At 36.9% G+C, this 18,066-nt stretch overlaps 1 protein-coding gene across 11 annotated transcripts in view; it reads right to left on the bottom strand.

Annotated features, from left to right (window-relative positions):
- ERC2 (ELKS/RAB6-interacting/CAST family member 2) overlaps nucleotides 1-18,066 on the bottom strand; it is a 407,180-nt gene that overhangs the window by 350,904 nt on the left and 38,210 nt on the right. For all 11 annotated transcript variants that reach the window (XR_011681174.1, XR_011681175.1, XR_011681176.1 and 8 more), the window contains exon 3: nucleotides 3,458-3,874. Coding sequence is in view for 1 of the 11 variants with exons in the window: in XM_071439763.1 (XP_071295864.1) it covers nucleotides 3,458-3,874 (417 nt within the window). In the remaining 10 variants the exon portion in view is untranslated. The remainder of the gene's footprint in view (nucleotides 1-3,457; nucleotides 3,875-18,066) is intronic.

Below are 18,066 nucleotides of genomic sequence, written 5' to 3'. Positions count from 1 at the left end.
CCTAAGAGAGAAAATTATGGTTGCATTAGGAGAAAACCATAGTGAAAAGCTCAACATGTAAGACTTGACCTTCTTCTAGCCAGGTTGGTACACAATTAGATTTCATGAACTGAAAAATTCAGATTGAAAGTAATTTTAAATTAAATACCAGCAGCAAAGGGCTTCTGAGAAGTCCATATCTACATTTACATTTCAATGTAATGTTGAGGCTGTATAAAATCAGCTGTCTTCAGTTAATTTTTTCCATATTCAACTTCATTTGCACCATGTTAACTTTTTTCCACAGACAGCACTCTTTCTGCTGGAAACTACAGCAGAATCTATCATTGTAAAGGTAAACTGACACAAACAAACCCTATTTGTTGAATAACTTCATGTGATGCTACACAGAATTTTATCATCCTTGTTTCACAGAATCACCAAGTCATTAAGGTTGGAAAAGACATCCAAGACCATCAAGTCTAAACTCTTGGAAAAACTCCACCTTGTCAATCAGACCAAGGCACTGAGTGTCAAACCCAGTCATTTCTTGAACACCTTCAGGGATGGTGACCCCATCACTTCCCCAGGTTGTCCATTCCAGCATTTAGCAACCCTTTCCATGAAGGACTCCCTGAATCTCCCCTGGCACAGACAATTTCAAGTGCAGCAGCAGAAATAAAAGAGCAAAACTAATTCAAAAGAAGAAACAGCCATCCAGGATTTCATCAAACAGAACATTACACATGGCCCAATACTAGTTGCTCAGAAATACACTCAACACTTGAGCTATACTCCAACCTGTAAAAATAAAGAAAGCAGAATATTTTAGAATATATTCTAAAATAACAGATATTTTGTTAAGGGTATAGAAAGATTAACACAATTTGAGCAAATTCTAAATAATTCATGAACGAAAGTCATTAAGAATATATGTAAGTTCTAGCTTATTTCTAAAGCATTCCCAGGAGGAAAAACAAATATTCAATAACTCTGCCAGTTGATTTACACAGGATGAAAAACTACAAACACCAGTTATGGAAAAAAAATATTAATCCACTGGGGAGGCTGCTGCAGAAGATTCAACCTAGTAACCTCTGTTTTATCATACTGAGAACCTGTATTGTACAGCGTGAAGACTAAAAGCAGAGACAGAAATTCAAATGAGCACTGCAGAACAAGGATTTACCAAGTTACACATAAAGATCAAAGGTTGATCTATTTGGAATTTTAACAAATATGTAATACTTTTAAACTAGACATAATGTCTGATGTTACTTCAAAGCATGCAGACAACTTTCCATAACAAGAAAGCAAAAGAAAAAATTTGAACCTCAGTACATTTTCCAAGAAGCAGAACAATAAAATCCAGAGTCCTGGATAAACAAACAGGCACCTACTAAAACATTTTGTTTCTAAAGAGTTCCTACAGCCTGCACATCATACTTCCAAGCTCCCTACAGCTTCAAATATGCAGAAACTTAAAAATAAATAAAAATAAAACCTATAAATACTATGTGCAACAGAAAGAGAGCTGGAGAGAGAGACTGCACCAAAAGCCTTGAATTCTTATAAAAACAATGAAATCGTGAGCCAAAATGTCCAAAACATTAGACAGTTCCTGCCAATCTGGCTGGGACAGATTCCAAGCAACAAATGCAGTAAAATTTTAAACCTTGATCACTTAACCAAGGTATATCAGCATGTCATGAGCAGTAAATCCCATTTTACACTTGCAGCACTCCAGACAAAAGACAACCTCTATAATTTCATATAAACTGAGGGAGAAACAACACTTTTCCCTGCCCCTGAGAACAACTGGGGGGAACATCAAATCAATTCAGTATAAATACAGGAGAAACATGCACAGTCTATAGGTAGCCCTAATATCTCCTCTCAGCATGTCTTGGACTAATCAGTAAACTGGATGCCAATTGGACTTTACTTGGAAGCTTACATTTCATCTATTTTTCGAGCTCAATTTAGTTCTACTTCTCACTGTCCTTGATAACCATTCTCATCACAAACTTTCTTCAAATTTCCTCATGTCCCATATATAGCCAAATTAGGGCTCACAAACTTAATTGGCACTGATACAACAGATGAAATAAAATCACACAATCACCTGTCTTTGAAAACAGTGTATGCAGACCTAAATCCAGAAACTTGTCTGCTAGTTTATAGAACTTATTCCACAACCCTTCCTCATCACAAATTCAGTATCATTAGCTCCTTATGCAATTCCTTTCAGAATCCATTAATGCATTACATCATTTTTAATTAAAATTCTGCCTGTGAAAATAGTCAGGATCCACATCTCCACAAGAAAACTTTACTGAAGGATATCATGACATTTTCAACTTTCTAAGCTTCAAATGGGCAGCAGAAACTACTGAGTCCTCAATGCATATTCTACGTTAGAGAGGAACACAAGCTAAACATAAAATAATTTGTCCACAGCAAAGAAAATATTTTGCCAACAGTCTCTAGATGTAAATAGCTGTTCTTAATCTCAGGCTTAATTCTTAAGCTCTTGCACTAATTTCATTTGTGTTTGAGCCATCAGGCAAACTGGTGTTGTCAGTGACCACACTGCTGCTGAGTTTCTCAGTGAACAGAATGTTTATCCTGACTTCCCTTGCTGTGTGTAGTTGCCCACAACCTCCCTGCAAATTTTCACCCTCCTTAGCAGGGTCTTGGTGAGGAAGACTGGGCCTGCCTTGTTTGCCTGACAGAGTCACATGGGAACACTGCTAGAATCTAAAGGGGCAGATGGGCTTGACACCAGGCCAGATTTTCTTTCAATTGTATTAATCCAATCATCCAAATCCAGTCCCAAAAATGCATTTACAAGTGATGTAGGCAGCTGGTGCAGGTGGGCTTGGGATCAAATTTAGGTTTTCTCAAAGTAGAGCACAGTCAGCAGCACAGTGTTTTTATGTGACATTACAGTATATTTATGTAAAAAGTTGGAGTATCCCCACATGAAAATACAGTAGAAATACACATAGGCAGAAGCCTTTGTTTATATGGAAGGAAAATTATTTTAAAACACTCTTTTCAAACACTAGAGGCATAAAAACCCAACACAAAGATAGCATGCACTCATGACTCCTTAGTTAGAGCAGCAGCAGGTGTCACTTCCCTCTTCAGTAGGTCTAGTCTTCACTTGCCAGATATCACTTCATCAAAATGAAAGGATAAAGAAACTTTGCAAAGCAACATTTCAGAAACAATAAGCCCAAATATACCTACTTCTCTTCCATACTTTCTTATTCTTGCTTTCAAATATCATACAGTCCTACTGAGTACTAATTACAGATGTAACACAAATGCATGCTATCCTTTTCATCCAAAAATTAGAGCACAAAAAGAAAACACTTAAATATTCTAATTATATTTCTAAAACTGTAACAAGTTCCATGACTATTTTTAACAAAAATATGTACTTTGAATAAATAAATGAGTTTTTAATTACCTCTCTAAGATGCATGTTTTCCTTCTCCTTTTGATCTAAAATCACTTCTAAATGATTAACCTGAGATTCAGCCTCTGCCATCCTTCGAGTTCTCTCATTGTCATCTTCCATTCCTTTAGAAGGCAAACCTTTACTTTGCAACATCTCTAGAAGCTTTTTTATTGATTCATCTCTGGCATTTAGTGTTTGCTTTTGTGTTTCAATCCTAAGCTCCATTTCTTCTAGAGTTTTTCTCAACAGGAAGAGCTCTTTAGCTTGTCTATCATGCTCTGCCTGAAGTCTTCGAAAATTCTCCTCCGTGAGCTCAATGGTAAAATGCTCAGCCCCTCGGTTCCCACTTTCTTGCTGGAGAAGATGGTTAAGGTCTCTCTGGGTTCTAAGCTCATCTTGAAGTGCCTGGATTGTCATTTGCAGATGCTGCAATAAAGACAAAAGAGAAAAAATTAGCTTAGGATCTGATTATAGAATTAGTATTTGATTCAAGTTATCTTGTATGCTGTTACAAAAAGTCATCAGAATTAGTAATGAAAGTATACCAAATGATCTTATATAATATCAAATGCAGGTGACAATATTTGTAATGATATCTTTCAAGTGCTTCTAGAAAGAAAAGAGAAGACAACATACACAGACACAAAATAATGCCAGCTACAGATAAAATTAATAGCAACAAATACAAACACTAGGCAGTGACACATCCATTAGAACAATCAATGTACCTACAAAGCTCAAAGACTCAGTATTCCATGTTTTCTAAATTACCTCATAGACTAAAGATAAATCTGCTCTTCAGGGTGCCCAACAGTACTGCTGTTCATAAAGTCAATCAAAACCCTCACTACAATTAAAGGGGACTTTGGGGAGGGGCTGAGTTGGGGCCAGTCAGTTTCATTTTTTCATTTTGGAAGCTAAAGCTATGAAAAGTTTAGTAAACAGGATTACTGTATCTCTAAAAAGCAAACAAAAAAACCACAATAAGCAATACTGAATTTTGAAAAATAAATTTACTGCAAGTAGTGGACAAACCTTTGTTCTTCTGGCATCCAAAAACTGAACAGCATGGTAAACGAAAAAATGAAGCAAAATCAACAGAAATAAAGGTCAGATGCAAGCAAAGGAGTTTCAACAGAAAGAACTGAATTCAACAAAAAGTATCTTCAACAGAAAAAAATAATTTTATTGAGTTATACAGAAAGGCAACAACAAATTCACAGTACTCAAACATATAAACTTATAGACAGACTTCACTCAATAGAGGTGACAAAGAAAAGCATAATTGAAATAATCAGTCCCATGATAAATTACAACATTCCTATTGGACATTGCTGTTCTTTTACACTTCTAGGTTTTTCAGAACACTAACTTGTCCTAAAATATTATATTACATCTGAGTACAGGGATCTGTCTCTGTTCCAGAGGTGTGTCTTGCACTCCCTTACTCAATGCAGATCAAAATCAAAATGGATTTTTCCCATGTTAGGGTTGGAGTACAGATAATTAGCCTAAATTGCTACGGCTTATGAAGCTCATTTCAGATTATATCCTCATCTGAATTTGTTTTTCTTCTCATTTTTCCCTCTACTCATTGCTTACACAGCATACTGAGCTTTTAGAAATATGAAATCCTGAACAGGCTGACAGTCTGTACTAAAAGATATTTAACTGCAGGAATTAGGGGACTTAAATGCATGTCATCAGATCTTTTAGGTTTAATTGATGTTCTGCAACTCCACATTCTAAAAAACAAAACAGAAACCACACCAAAAAAAAACCAAAACAGCAACAACACAGACATCAATCAGACAACAAAACATTTCATTTGATACTACCTTCATGTTTTACACAAGTACATGTAAATCTGCCGTGTTTTAGCAATGATTTAAACTAAAGGAAAAATTCTAAACCTTGAGAAACCAACCTTTTGAAATCACCTTAAGAAAACAACCTTTTGAAATAATGTCTTTTATCAGTTATTTCAAATGGAAAAGAAGTATTGCCAGTGGTAGAATTCAGTAAGACACTTTGAATCTCTTCTATCATTAAATAAGCACTACTTTAATCTATGTACAGATCTTAATTCTCTTAGTATCTGCATCTTACTAGGCACACACTCAGTTGAGAACATACACATGTAAGCCACTCATTTACAGCCCTGCTTTTATTTAATGGCAACTCATCTTTTCTTAATCTCACCATCTTTTAACTAGCTATAATAAGCTTAAAAACTCCAGTAAACTTTAAAATCCTTTAGAAGTAAAAACTTCCCCACTTTGAATCTACTAATGTGCCAACTGCTTGTGACCCCAAGGCTGACTACACCTTCTGGCTTCTAAAATTATTTCACTGTCCTACTGCTCACACCTGACCAAGAACCTTCCCTGTACTACCAGGCTACATCTAAGCAACAGCAATATTCAGTAACTACCAGCACCCCAGAAATAGTCAAAATTATTTCCCTCATCTGAATAATGATTTAAGATGCATCCACCTAATGTTAAATCAGACAATATTTATTACTTCATGCTACAACCTATTTACAAACGAATGTTTTTCCAAAGTCAAGTAGTTCCTATATATAAAATGTCAATATGTCTACAGAAATCTAGCTAAGCAAAAGAAAACATTCTAAAATACCATGTTCTAACCCACAAATGAAAATAAACTTGACATTGATAACACACAAACCTTCTGAATATAAGCTCTAAATACCAAAAATTGTTGGATCAACACAAAAATACTTAGAAATCAGAACTCAAGTAACAATTCTGGTTAAGATAAATGAGAAAAGTTCCTTTTCTGCCCCCAGCAGCCTGTGCATGCTCTCCTTAGGCTCCACCCAGGCCCACGTTCATCACTAAGCATGACAGTAGTTCTGGCTGCTTCTCTGTCATTACCTTAAAACTAACAGCCTCAACTGTGGCAGACTACTGCTACTTTAACATACAAGAATCCATTTTTGTACACCTTCAAGACTTAGAACATGGTGGACCAGATTTAGACTTCTGCCGGCACAGATTTTTGTATCTGCAGCTTGCTAAGGAAAGGAAAGAACAAATGGTGTGAGGGTGGAAAGAAATTGTATAATTAGCTGCAGGGGAAGGAATGTAGGAGTGCTGTGAATATCTGTCACATGGTTGTCATTACAGACACAGAACTTTACAGGATTTTTTTTTTAAAAACATGTAAAATCTATCGCATTTTTTATAATTTCTATTAAAAATGGACCAGTTGACCAGAAATATTTCCATGCCAATTTCTTGACAATATATAAATAGTTGTCTCAGAACTTTTTCAATCCTTCTTTACAGCCCAGCTCCAAGAAGCGATCCATGGAACTGTGAATTGCCCCATAAACTGAAACAAAACTATAAAAGGAAGATTAACTAACAGCTCTTCCCAGGCTTCAATTCATGTTCTACACAAGGAAGATCCTCTAGTCTATGCCAACTAACTACACCCAAAAGAATTGCCTGCTGAGAACTCGCCTGCCTCAGTGTGACCTGGGCCATATAAACACTTGCAGAGCATCCTAAAGGCACAGATGTGGGGAACAGCAGAGGGGAATGAACTCACAAGGAGACTTGCTGATTTCAAATTGCTGGTCCACCTACAGAAGCACACAGCTTCTCAAGCTTTGCACCATCACAGGGCCACCAAAAGCCAAGAACACATTCAAGAACCCAGTCCACTGGATTTTAGCTCCTGATTCTCCTGTTTCTTTCCCACCCCAGTTAACAGAGAACTGGCAGGGCTGAATCTGCTGACACAGTCTAGTCTCTTGGCAGTGGCAAATATAAAATTATATGGAAGACTTTGCAAAAAAATCATCCTGTGTAATTGTATGCTATAGAAAGCTACAGCTATACCTGAAGAATACACCTCAACAAATATAACAGCAAATTATCCTGTCAACCATACTCTCATTCTCTAAAATCAAACTTCCTTATTTATTCCATAATCTATTACTGTTCTATTTTATTTCTCCACAGTATGAGGCTCTATCATTGAGAGGAAACAGACTACTGAAAGCTTCCTTATGAACTGCATCTAAATCAATTTGTACGTTAAATTTACTTGTGCTACTGAAATAAGTACAAGCATTACACTTGCAAATATTTGTAACTAAGTATTTTTAAAGAAAAACATGCAAATCCTAATTTTCTTCTTTAAAGAAAAAAAGAAGGGGAATTGGAGACATTTGCTTCATTACCATAAATTAAGAAATTAATTCTCTCATGCGTTTCCTCATCTGCCTATTACAATTCATAAATCTGGTCTCCAAAAAAACCCACTGAAAATCCGTTGACTAGAATTTTGCCTGAGTAAGACAGGACTGACAGAAAGAGTTGGAAGGAGAAGACAAATCTAATTTGGGAGGAATAGCAAGAGATTCTGACCACACACGATGAATCTTCAGCATTAAAATTTCTGAGCGTGAGATGTGAGAGAGCTTTTGCATAACACTGTTTGCTGATATAACCACACATTTGAAAAGAGAGAATTCTTGTCTGACTTTCCTTACTTTTTCTTTCTTTATGCCTTTAAATTTGGTGTCTTGTCAAGTTCTATAAAGCTTGCCCTTACAAGTGTGCTTTGCAAGTTTGGTAAGGAATCTTGTCACATACACTTAAATCTGCATTTCTTGACACAGATGTGGTGGGCTGAGCTTGGCAGGAGGCCAGGACTCCCTCAAGCCACCCCATCACTCCCCTCCTCAGCAGGACTGGGAGCAGGAGGGGAAGAAGATGAAATAACCTCATGGGTCAAGGTAAAGGCAGTTTAATAAAACAAAAGCAAAGGCCATGCACAGAAGCAAAAGAAAGCACAAGATTCACTCTCCATGTTCCATGAGCAGCCCATACCCAGGCACCTCCTGGCCAGTAGGGTTTCAGTACAATTGCTCCAGAGAACAAACACTGATAAAGAACACCCCCCTCCATCAGCTTCTTGTTCAAACCTTTCTTCCTTTTCCTCCTCCATTAATAATCAAGGGCCCAACAAGGCGCTCTATCATTCCCTTAAGATTGCCCCTCATCCTGGGCTTTGCAAGTTAAATAAGCAATCTGGTCATACACATTTACATCTTTTTTTTTTTCCATGGAATAGAGCTCAGTTCCCTGTGACAAATGCAGGTCTTAATTCACACACAATCCTGCCTCTAAAGTAAATACTCTCATTAAGTGCATTTTGTTTTAATTTCTTGGCCCACTCTGATCATCACTAAACGTAATTTTCTCCTCAGGCCCCAAACCAGCAGTGAGGAATGCTGATCCTATGGCTTTCCACTACTGTTTTAAAACACCTTCAAATAATTATGTAGTCCCTAGAGTTCTCTGAGAGCAAAAACTGCCCTCCAATACATCAGTAATCTATTCTGGAATCTGACAGGGCAGTGCTGGCATATTTAATCTGAAGTATCAGACTTCACTACTATTCAGTCAGCTTCTCCAGGTCATCTCACATAAGCATTTTGGCAAAAAAACAAGTATTGCCTGAAGACTTGAGGTCACTGAACAAAAATGCATCCCCATACAGGCTAAAAAGCTTTAGTACTGCAAATTCAGAGCAGCTTTGCACCTATTTTTTAAGGAACAACCTGTAAATTTATTTCTTTCCTAATTCCCTTTTTTGCTGTGGGCTGACAGATGTTGGTGTGCCAAATCTTGTAGCCTGTAATCACAAGAACCAGAAGGTCAAGAGGAAGAGACTTTTAGAAATGTAACAAGTCAAACAGACTTGAGAGGAATAATCTGCAAAGATATATGTGGGGGGGGACAATTTCTTTAGTTATTGAAAAGAGGTTTAATTAAAACCTTTGTCATCAGTATCATAGCAAAATGCAGGGGTTTGTATTTAGGTGATCCTTACCATGACAACTTTTAAGTAGTACAATTATGCTGCTATGACAACACTGACCTCCTTTTTTTCACCTCTTCCCTTTCAAGAAATAGAGTTAGTAGTGCCAGAGTCATTAAATAGTATATTTACAATTTACAGGGGGAAATATAAAATACTTTTTAACAAGGCATGGAAATCAATGTTAGTTTAAGAACAGCAGATTATTATTTGTTTCCCAGTAGTTCTGTCTGAACATTAACTACACAGCTAGAACAATGCAGGATTTAGAAGTCCTGGATACTCAAAGATAAATCTTAGGCATTCATGTTTTAAAATTATTCTCGACAGATAAAGTAACTATGTACTGTGAGAAATCCTCCATCCCCTCACCAACTCCAGTTCCTCTGAAACTCTTTTATTGCCTCCATAAAAAGTTTCTCCTTTTTTCAGGATTGAAGCACTTAAGGTTCCCCAAGGAAGCTTTTAAACCATTTGGGATGATAAACCTCTACCCTCCCCACACAAAATGTCCCTCATGGCCTTGGCTCTACATAATCAATGCTTGTGATTTGTATTCTGTCTGCCAATTGTTTACCAAAGATGAGCAGAATTCCTGTCCTACAGCTAATCCCAGGAGTAACTGCAATCACTGAACAGAAACATGGTCTGAGTTTCCCATCACCAGAGCTCAAGTCCAGCAAAGTGAGAAAACACTCAAGGCCTTCTCCAAACAAAAAAGAAAATTCAACTCCCCCATTGATCTCACCCACAAACCCCACTGATAACAAATAGATACAAGAGGGGAAAAAAAAAAGTACAGGAGCATATCATTCCCAGCTCTCTATTTCTCATGAAATAGACTTCCAGTTATCTCCTCTGCCTTTTATCTAGAGGAACAGTAAGGTTTCAATTCTGCTGATGCACTGTCTGGTACCTTCTGGAAGCCTTTGTTTTTGAGATTGCCTTCTCTGCTGTTAAAGCTTTCCAGTGAAGAAAGATTTAACACAATAAATATACCCCTAGAGTAATAATCACAAGTTTTCAGAAGGTAACAGTACATTATCAAGGGTTTTCAATGCGTTCAATTTAGACAAGATATTTGCCAACATACACAAAGCTCTCAAAACATGGTGGAAACAATTCTTATAACTGAATAAGTGCTGTTCACTAACAAAACATTGCTGTTTTGTATATTTATTATACAGTGAAATTTTGTTTCTATTTTACTTCAAAAAATAATAATAATCGGAGGAAATAAAAAACAAAATCTCGCTGATCTCCAAGTTCAAGTCTCCACACACAAAGCAGATTTTTTTTTCCCAGCATAAAGATGTTCAATGTCAAGCTTTTTATCAAATAGTATTCTATTAATCTTTTATTATAATTAGTGGGATATTATGTTTTCAATGCCCAGTACAGAAACGACCATATCCAGATTAGGTCAGCAAGTCACAAACAGGTAACTAAAAACTGGTAAAATATTATTTGTCTCAGCCCCACCAAGCTATAGCTCTTTAGTTCATTTTCACTCCATAAAATTGGTTACATATTTGTTATCAACACAGGAACTGATTAATCAAATGTTGGGAGAAGCTAAGAGCATGTTTTTGTTTTGGGGGTATGATCAGGGTTTTTAAAGAAAAAAAAAATGCAGAGCCCCCCTGAAAGTGAAATCACCTATGTCCCCAGTGGACCAGGAACAGACTGAGCACTGCCCTGTCACATCCCAGAATAGATTACTGATGTATTGGAGGGCAGTTTTTACTCTCAGAAAACTCTAGGGACTACATAATTACTTGGAGTTTTTTTAAACAGTAGTAAAATGCCATAGGATCAGCATTCCTCACTGCTGGTTTGGGGCCTGAGGAGAAAATTACATTTAGTGATGATCAGAGTGGGCCAAGAAATTAAAACAAAATGCACACATTTAATTTAGAAGCAGGATTGTGTGTGAATTAAGATCTGCATTTGTCACAGGGAACTGAACTCTATTCCTACTTCCATGGTCACATACAACTGAAATGCACCTGCCCAAAAACCTGGGAATATTTGTCTTCTTACTTTCATATCCATGGGATTATATTCTTTAACACCAGTTAAGTGTGAACCATCATGCAAATTGCAGTTCATGAAGAACAGAAAGTTGAGAATTTGTTGTTACTACATGCCAGCTTTAAAAAAAGCCCTGATAATCAACAAAAATATTTGGCAAGTACTTTCTTCTTTATTTTTGGACAGTAGAATGTATTGTGCAGCCTGCTGATTCAGTCAAAATAACAGCATAGCAAAAACCTTGGATGCTAAACAGGCCTATTACTTTCTTATTTCTCAAGAACTGTGGTCGGCGTACATTAAAGGAATTTTTTTCAGGCACCAAGTCAAGAAATTGCTTACAAAAGGAGACCATTGAGAGCAAACAAGGTCACATTTCAAACGCTGAAAAACTTGTGGTATTTGATCTTCAGACCCTCCCTTTATCTGCTTAAACTTTTGCTACAGAGTTTCTCCTTCTGGCAGAGAACTCACTATTACCTTGGGAAAAAAAGGAATAAAATGAATCCTTTTCCCAGATTTAAAAAAAAAAAAGCAAACTGGGTTCTATTTTCCTATTTTTTAGTCTGCCTCTAATGAAACATCCCACTCCTTTTATTAAAGAAATAAAATCTGAGGAAGGAGATTTTTGAGGACAAAGTGCAGGTTCTGCTGAAGCTACCAAAGAGAAATGCAGATAAAGGAAAACTAAAGAGGTGTCCAAATAGTGCTTCCAATTATCAAGTCATTACAGAACAGAACAGAAATGGTTCCTACAGTCAGTAAACAGCAAGCCACAAAACACTGAGTCATGTTAGAAAATGAAAACAAGTATTCACATAATATGCAGTATGGGCTTGTTTCTCAGAGGACTTTTTTTAATACCGGACACATTGTAAAAGTTCACATTCTATATATCATATCTAAGAAGCAATACAGGGAACTCCAACAGACTGAGAGCCTGCCAGTCTGTCCAGTGGCAATTTTGGTGATTATTTTACACTATTTTGAAAGACACAGAAGAGGAAAGTTAGAAGACCAGACAAAACCTCAGCACTGTATTGCAAACCTTGATGTTTAATTCACATGTGAACTGGGGGCTTGAAGTTTCTATACAGGAAGTCTCCATTGACAGAAGAGGCAAATGCAGAGCAACACTGAAAGTTGTGGGAATGGGACATTTTATTATTTGTGCTGACCTCCTTACCCTTGCCACCTTTCCATTTTGTAACTTTCTAACTATATATTCTCAAATGCAGCCACTACAAAAATCATATGAATACAAATTATTCACATGACAATTTCAAGCACAGCTTTTAGTAAGCCAGGAATACAAGTTCCAATTTCAACCTCCCCCTGGTCTATTTTAATCAGCAAAATACATAAAAGAGCACTCTTCAGCTTTCAATTCTTTTTCACTACTAGGAATAGTACTGTGAGTTGATTAACCATAATACATAATCATTGCCCATTGAAACAATCTGAAAAGGAGCCTTAGAACTATGTGTTCTGATACAGCAAAAGAAAAATGAAAAAAAAAAATCGATATAGGGATTTCAGTGGCTCCACTCAAAACAGTTGTTAGATCCAACAGTGACAAATGATGCATCACAAAGCAGGGATGACCATCTGGGAAGACATTTCATCCTGGTTTACTAAAGAAGTGCAGATATGCAGGAAAGAAATGATCAGGGCTCAAAAAGATCCCTGCAGCTAACAAATATAGGCTTTCACAAGTTGGGAGAACTTGGGTTTTGCAGTGAACTTTGTTAAATCTGGATTTATTCTTGTCAGATTTCATAGGAGTCTGTTCATGGCCTAAAGGAATCCAGGACAAGCCCATAAAAAATCTGCAGCTCGGGAGTGTTCCCACAAGGTGGCACTAAATCCCCAGCCGCAGAAAATCCTGGCGGAGCGCAGAAACGCGAGGGCAAAAACCCACGGCCACCTACACAACATAGAAAAATAGAATACGGCCACGTTCATAGGATAAATAAGACTATTTAAGGATTAGAAATTACAGGATAGAAAAAAATAGCAGCCTAAATCAGATATTTTAGAAGAGATTGTAATTTTCCCCTCATAATTCAATAGCTGTAGTGGGAGGCACACAGACACATATACCACATGCGTGTATAAATATATATATATACACATATATAAAAATATATATATACACACACACATTGAGCGTATACATTGACTTACAGTCAGCACTTATCAAGAAATCAAGCTGAACTCCTTGTTCACCTCTTGGCTCTTGGTTCCAAGTTCTGATACAGAACCAATATTTCTGATGTAGTTCTGATTTCCCTGCCCTGGTGACACCCCACAGCTTGGGCAGTGCTGACTCCCAGCTCTCTGGGCACTGCAAGCACCAACAGTCAGATACAACCTTGTACTCACATGCAGTCAATATTCCATTTTCAACTACTTGATTTTTTTTTTTTTATCCCTCATCCTTTCCTTGTCTGTTGGTGAAGTCTTTTCACCCCAGGTGCATTGCATAACCTTAATTACTGAAATAGTTGTGTACCCATATGCTGGGCTAATTTTTAGTGGTGTTCAAATTCCTGAAGTGTCCAGAAGCCTTCAGGGGGCCCTTTGTTGCCAACTTCAATTAAATAAACAGGTACTGGGTCATTTCAGGCCAAATGCATTCCATAGTGATGAATTTTCAATTGTTAGCACTATCTACTTTTCCTCCAACAGTTTATTGGTTTTTTCCTCATTTTTCACACTACTTTAAGTAAGCATGCTTGTAAGAACATTCAATTTTACAGGTATTAAGAAAGAAAGGAGTCATTAAATCTCTGCAACTACTTTTCAACCAAATGCAAAAGAAAACAATTTTTAAGGTAACAACAGATAAAGCAATTTGATGATCAGCTCTGTGCTCCAAGCACTACATTCACACAAAAAACCATGCTAAGTTCCACAAGCACACCACTACTATTGATTTTCTCTCCACCACCCACCTTAGGGATAAGACACCAAAAGATCCAGGAGTGGGTAAGGGATTTTAGAGCCACCTTGAAGTACAAAATGTTTATTTAATTGTAACTGCCAGGCGTTTTTTCTGCACATCACATGCTTACACATCTGTTGGCTATATAATGTAAACTCATTGCAATTTAAGTACAGATTTGTGACCAGAATGAATATCCCCTTCAACATATCCTGCCTTAATCCCCAGTTTTTGCACTGTATGACCAGAGAGGATTTGTTCTATTCTGTGTAAAAGGAAGTGAGAGTATAGAATCAATACTCCTCCTGTCATCTAAACACTGCATGCATCCTGCTCAGCTAATATCCATTTCTGTCAATAACTGAGTAAAACATGTAGGCTCTTTTCTTTGTAAAAAGTTAGATCATGTTATATCTTTTTACTTTTCCACTCATGCTCAGGCACATCTTATATTTGACTTAGAAAATTCCATGATCCTTTATTATGCTTACTTTCTGCTGTTGCAAAGATGTACAAGTTTTGCTGTTTCTGCTGTACAGGTGCTCAAAGACTGCACTGACAATAATTTAGTGAGACAGCTGTTCCTAGAGGTGATTCTCAAGGAAAGCATTTCAGTGTTTTCTCAGCTCTGTTTCACCACATTGATTAGAATTTGTATCCTGACTTTCATGAAAGCCTTAAGATCAACTAGCAAACTCATAATCACACATTGCTGCACTTAATCTCTCAGAAGGCAAACTACACCTAGGGTCAGTACACTGCTCTTGATTCATGTTCTTATCTCACCTAGTTATTGTAAGATAAATAATTCTATTGGTGGACACCATTCAGATTCCATCCTAGAATTTTAGGAGAGTTCTAGCAAAAATCACACTTCTTACAGCACAGGTTACTTAAATAATAATCTGGTAAACTGAAGAACAGTATTAAAAAGTCAGATAATCAAAGGAAAATGAATTTCAATGTAAAGGTTATGGATAAGCATTTGTATATAAGGACTAAGGGAAACAAAGCATCATCGCTTTCCTGCCCTGGCCACTATTTGTTGATCCTTAAGAGCAAAGGTGTTGGAAAATACAAGTGCTCTGCCTCCAAGCCTGAGAGCCTATATGGCAATGAGAGCACTACCACTGAAGGATGAGTGTGACAAGCAATATGATCTTTGCAATTGTTACTTGGTTTTCCCACATTTCAAACTACTCTTCATAAGGCCTTCTCTCAGCCCAGCTATTACTGTCACCAGTCCTTGGTATTCTTGCATCAAATCCAGGAGAGCTGATGCCAACCCCTCCACCTGAGATTCTTCCTCTAACAAACAAGAGAATCATCACTCTAAAAAGTGTTATTTTCACACCACATTCTTAGTAACAAACAGTATATTCCACTTTTTTGAACAGTTTTATGCACACTAATTGCACAGAAAAATTAATATTGATGATATTTCAAACAACTGCACTGCTTCCAGAGGTAATAAAATATTGAATTACTGTTCTCTAATTCAGGGCCATCTAAGCACTAAGAATTGGAAGAGATCCTGCTCTGAAATAATCTAACGCTGTACAGATGAGATCATTTGTAGCAGCAAAGGATTAGTTGCAGGGGAATTGCTTGCTACTATTTTACATGCTGCAGCTCCCAGAATTTCCAGTTTGCCTTCTCACTCAATCTATAAAGAAGCAAATGCACTTACATCACACCTCTGAAGTAAACAGTACTGCAAGATGCTCCTTCAGGTGTAAAATCTGCCCCAGAATTCTCTAGATCAAACCTGTATGCTACTCAGCAAATGAGAAAGCCCCGTGCAAAGGAAGTTCTTATATAGGATACAATCCACCAGAAATGACAACTTATATCAGCTATTATAAATTAATTTAGAAGCCTGCATCTTAAGCTACTAAATGCAATTATACTTATGAAGAAAACTGCATTCATTTTTTCAACTGAAAAGGGGGGAAATCAAATTTTATTCTGTATTGTCTAACATCTCTACAGTCAAATCTATTAGCCCAAGAAGCCAAGCTTGTGCATAACCCTACATTCAAAATATGTCAAACAGAAGAGTCTGTTAATTAAACATTAGCATCACTCCAATCAAGAGACATTTTATTAGAGATGCACAGAGAAATTAGCATTAAACACAACACTCTTCAGTGCTCCAGAGCAGACATTCTTACTTGCAGCCTGTAGATCAATTTGCTGGTGAAATAAGTGGATTGATGATCACAGGATAATTTACTTACTTCAAATTTACTCTACAGGGGGACGATATAGTTGCTAACAACAACAGGAAGCTACCCCAGGCACATTTATTAAAAACTATTTCTACACAAGAAGAAAAATAATTAAAGCCTTTTCTCTAAGGAATGATGCCACACTCAGTGGTGTGGAACTGTCACCAATGAGGCAGAAGTACAAAAACTGTAACAGCCTGACTGGGTTCAAAGACACGGAGGAGAAGAGGACTAGACATCAAAAACTGTGATCATGGAGTTCATGAAAGAGATTAGAAGTCCTAGAAATGAGAATAAAATGGAACTTCAAAGGAATTACACTACCTTTTATCCCTAACAAGAACACTTGCCAGAATGGTAGCAGTAAAAACTGCATTACAGGCTTTATTTTTTTCTTATGATCATTTTTTGTATTTCATACAAAGATGTTACACGATGAGCGAAGCAAACAGGTGGTCAATGGAACACTCACCTTTTGTCAAGTCAAACCATTATCTCAGACAACACAGGATATGAATTCTACAACTTTTTTCCTTCTCTTCCTGCTTCAATTCCTCCATATTATCACTTATCTCATTCTATTAAAAAAATCCCCGAAGATGAAAAGAAAGCCTGCGGCATTAAAACTGCAATTGTGCTCACAAACAGGACATACTGATCTCACTGATGTTTGCAAGAGTGAATCAGACAGCCTTAGCTCAAAGGCCTATTTCATACTTTTTATTCAATATAACTTTACTCCTAATTCAAAATGCAGGTGAATAATGAACCACTTGCTATCACTTCTAACAAAAAACGCAGCACATTCAGTCTGTTCAAGCCATGTCAAAGGTATTCACTGGGGGTTTTTTTACCTCTCCCAGCTGTCTTTTACTGAAATAACCCTGATCAGCTCCATGATTCATCTGTTACTTTGACCCTCTCTTCCATATTCTCAGTTGTATTGGAAACACAAGTTCAGTCCCAGATATTGAATTTTATCTATTAAGAGAAAGAAGTCTAGGCCACTTGTACTCTGAAACTTGGAGCACAAAAGCTTTTATAGGAAAGTGTACCTTAAAATAGCACACTGCCATTTCTACAGCCAAAAACCTTAGTAAAACATATTATACTTTTTAGAGAGGATTAGAGGATTTTTTTTCTTTTGATACACAGAGCCTGTATAAATCCTGAGTGTTATCCATATTCAATAAGAATCAAGTATCTGGATATGATAATGTGAGTAACCATTCCATTTTCCTCCTTTCCTCATAAATATTTATCGACAAACCAGAATCTAAAATATCTCAAGCACTTTTTTTAATTATTGATTACTTTAAAAGATAAAGACTGTCCATTCCAAACCCCACATTTTAGACTTGTATGCACATTTATATACAAAAAGGTTGTTAGTTGCAGTCAAATGTAAACATGTACTGGGACTAGCCCTATTCCTTTTCATCTCACAGTTCACCAGATCACAGAAGCTGCCAAGATGCTACAGAGTAATCTGTGCTGATTCCTTGTGCTTGCATGGGGAGAACTTGCTGTTCTTCCTCACG

Source organism: Agelaius tricolor, unplaced genomic scaffold (genome assembly GCF_023055355.1).
Source record: "Agelaius tricolor isolate 1412-34295 unplaced genomic scaffold, bAgeTri1.0.p SCAF_14, whole genome shotgun sequence".
NCBI lineage: Eukaryota > Metazoa > Chordata > Aves > Passeriformes > Icteridae > Agelaius > Agelaius tricolor.
The sequence above is the reverse complement of the archived record's forward strand: the minus strand, read 5'-3'. Positions and strand labels throughout refer to the sequence as shown.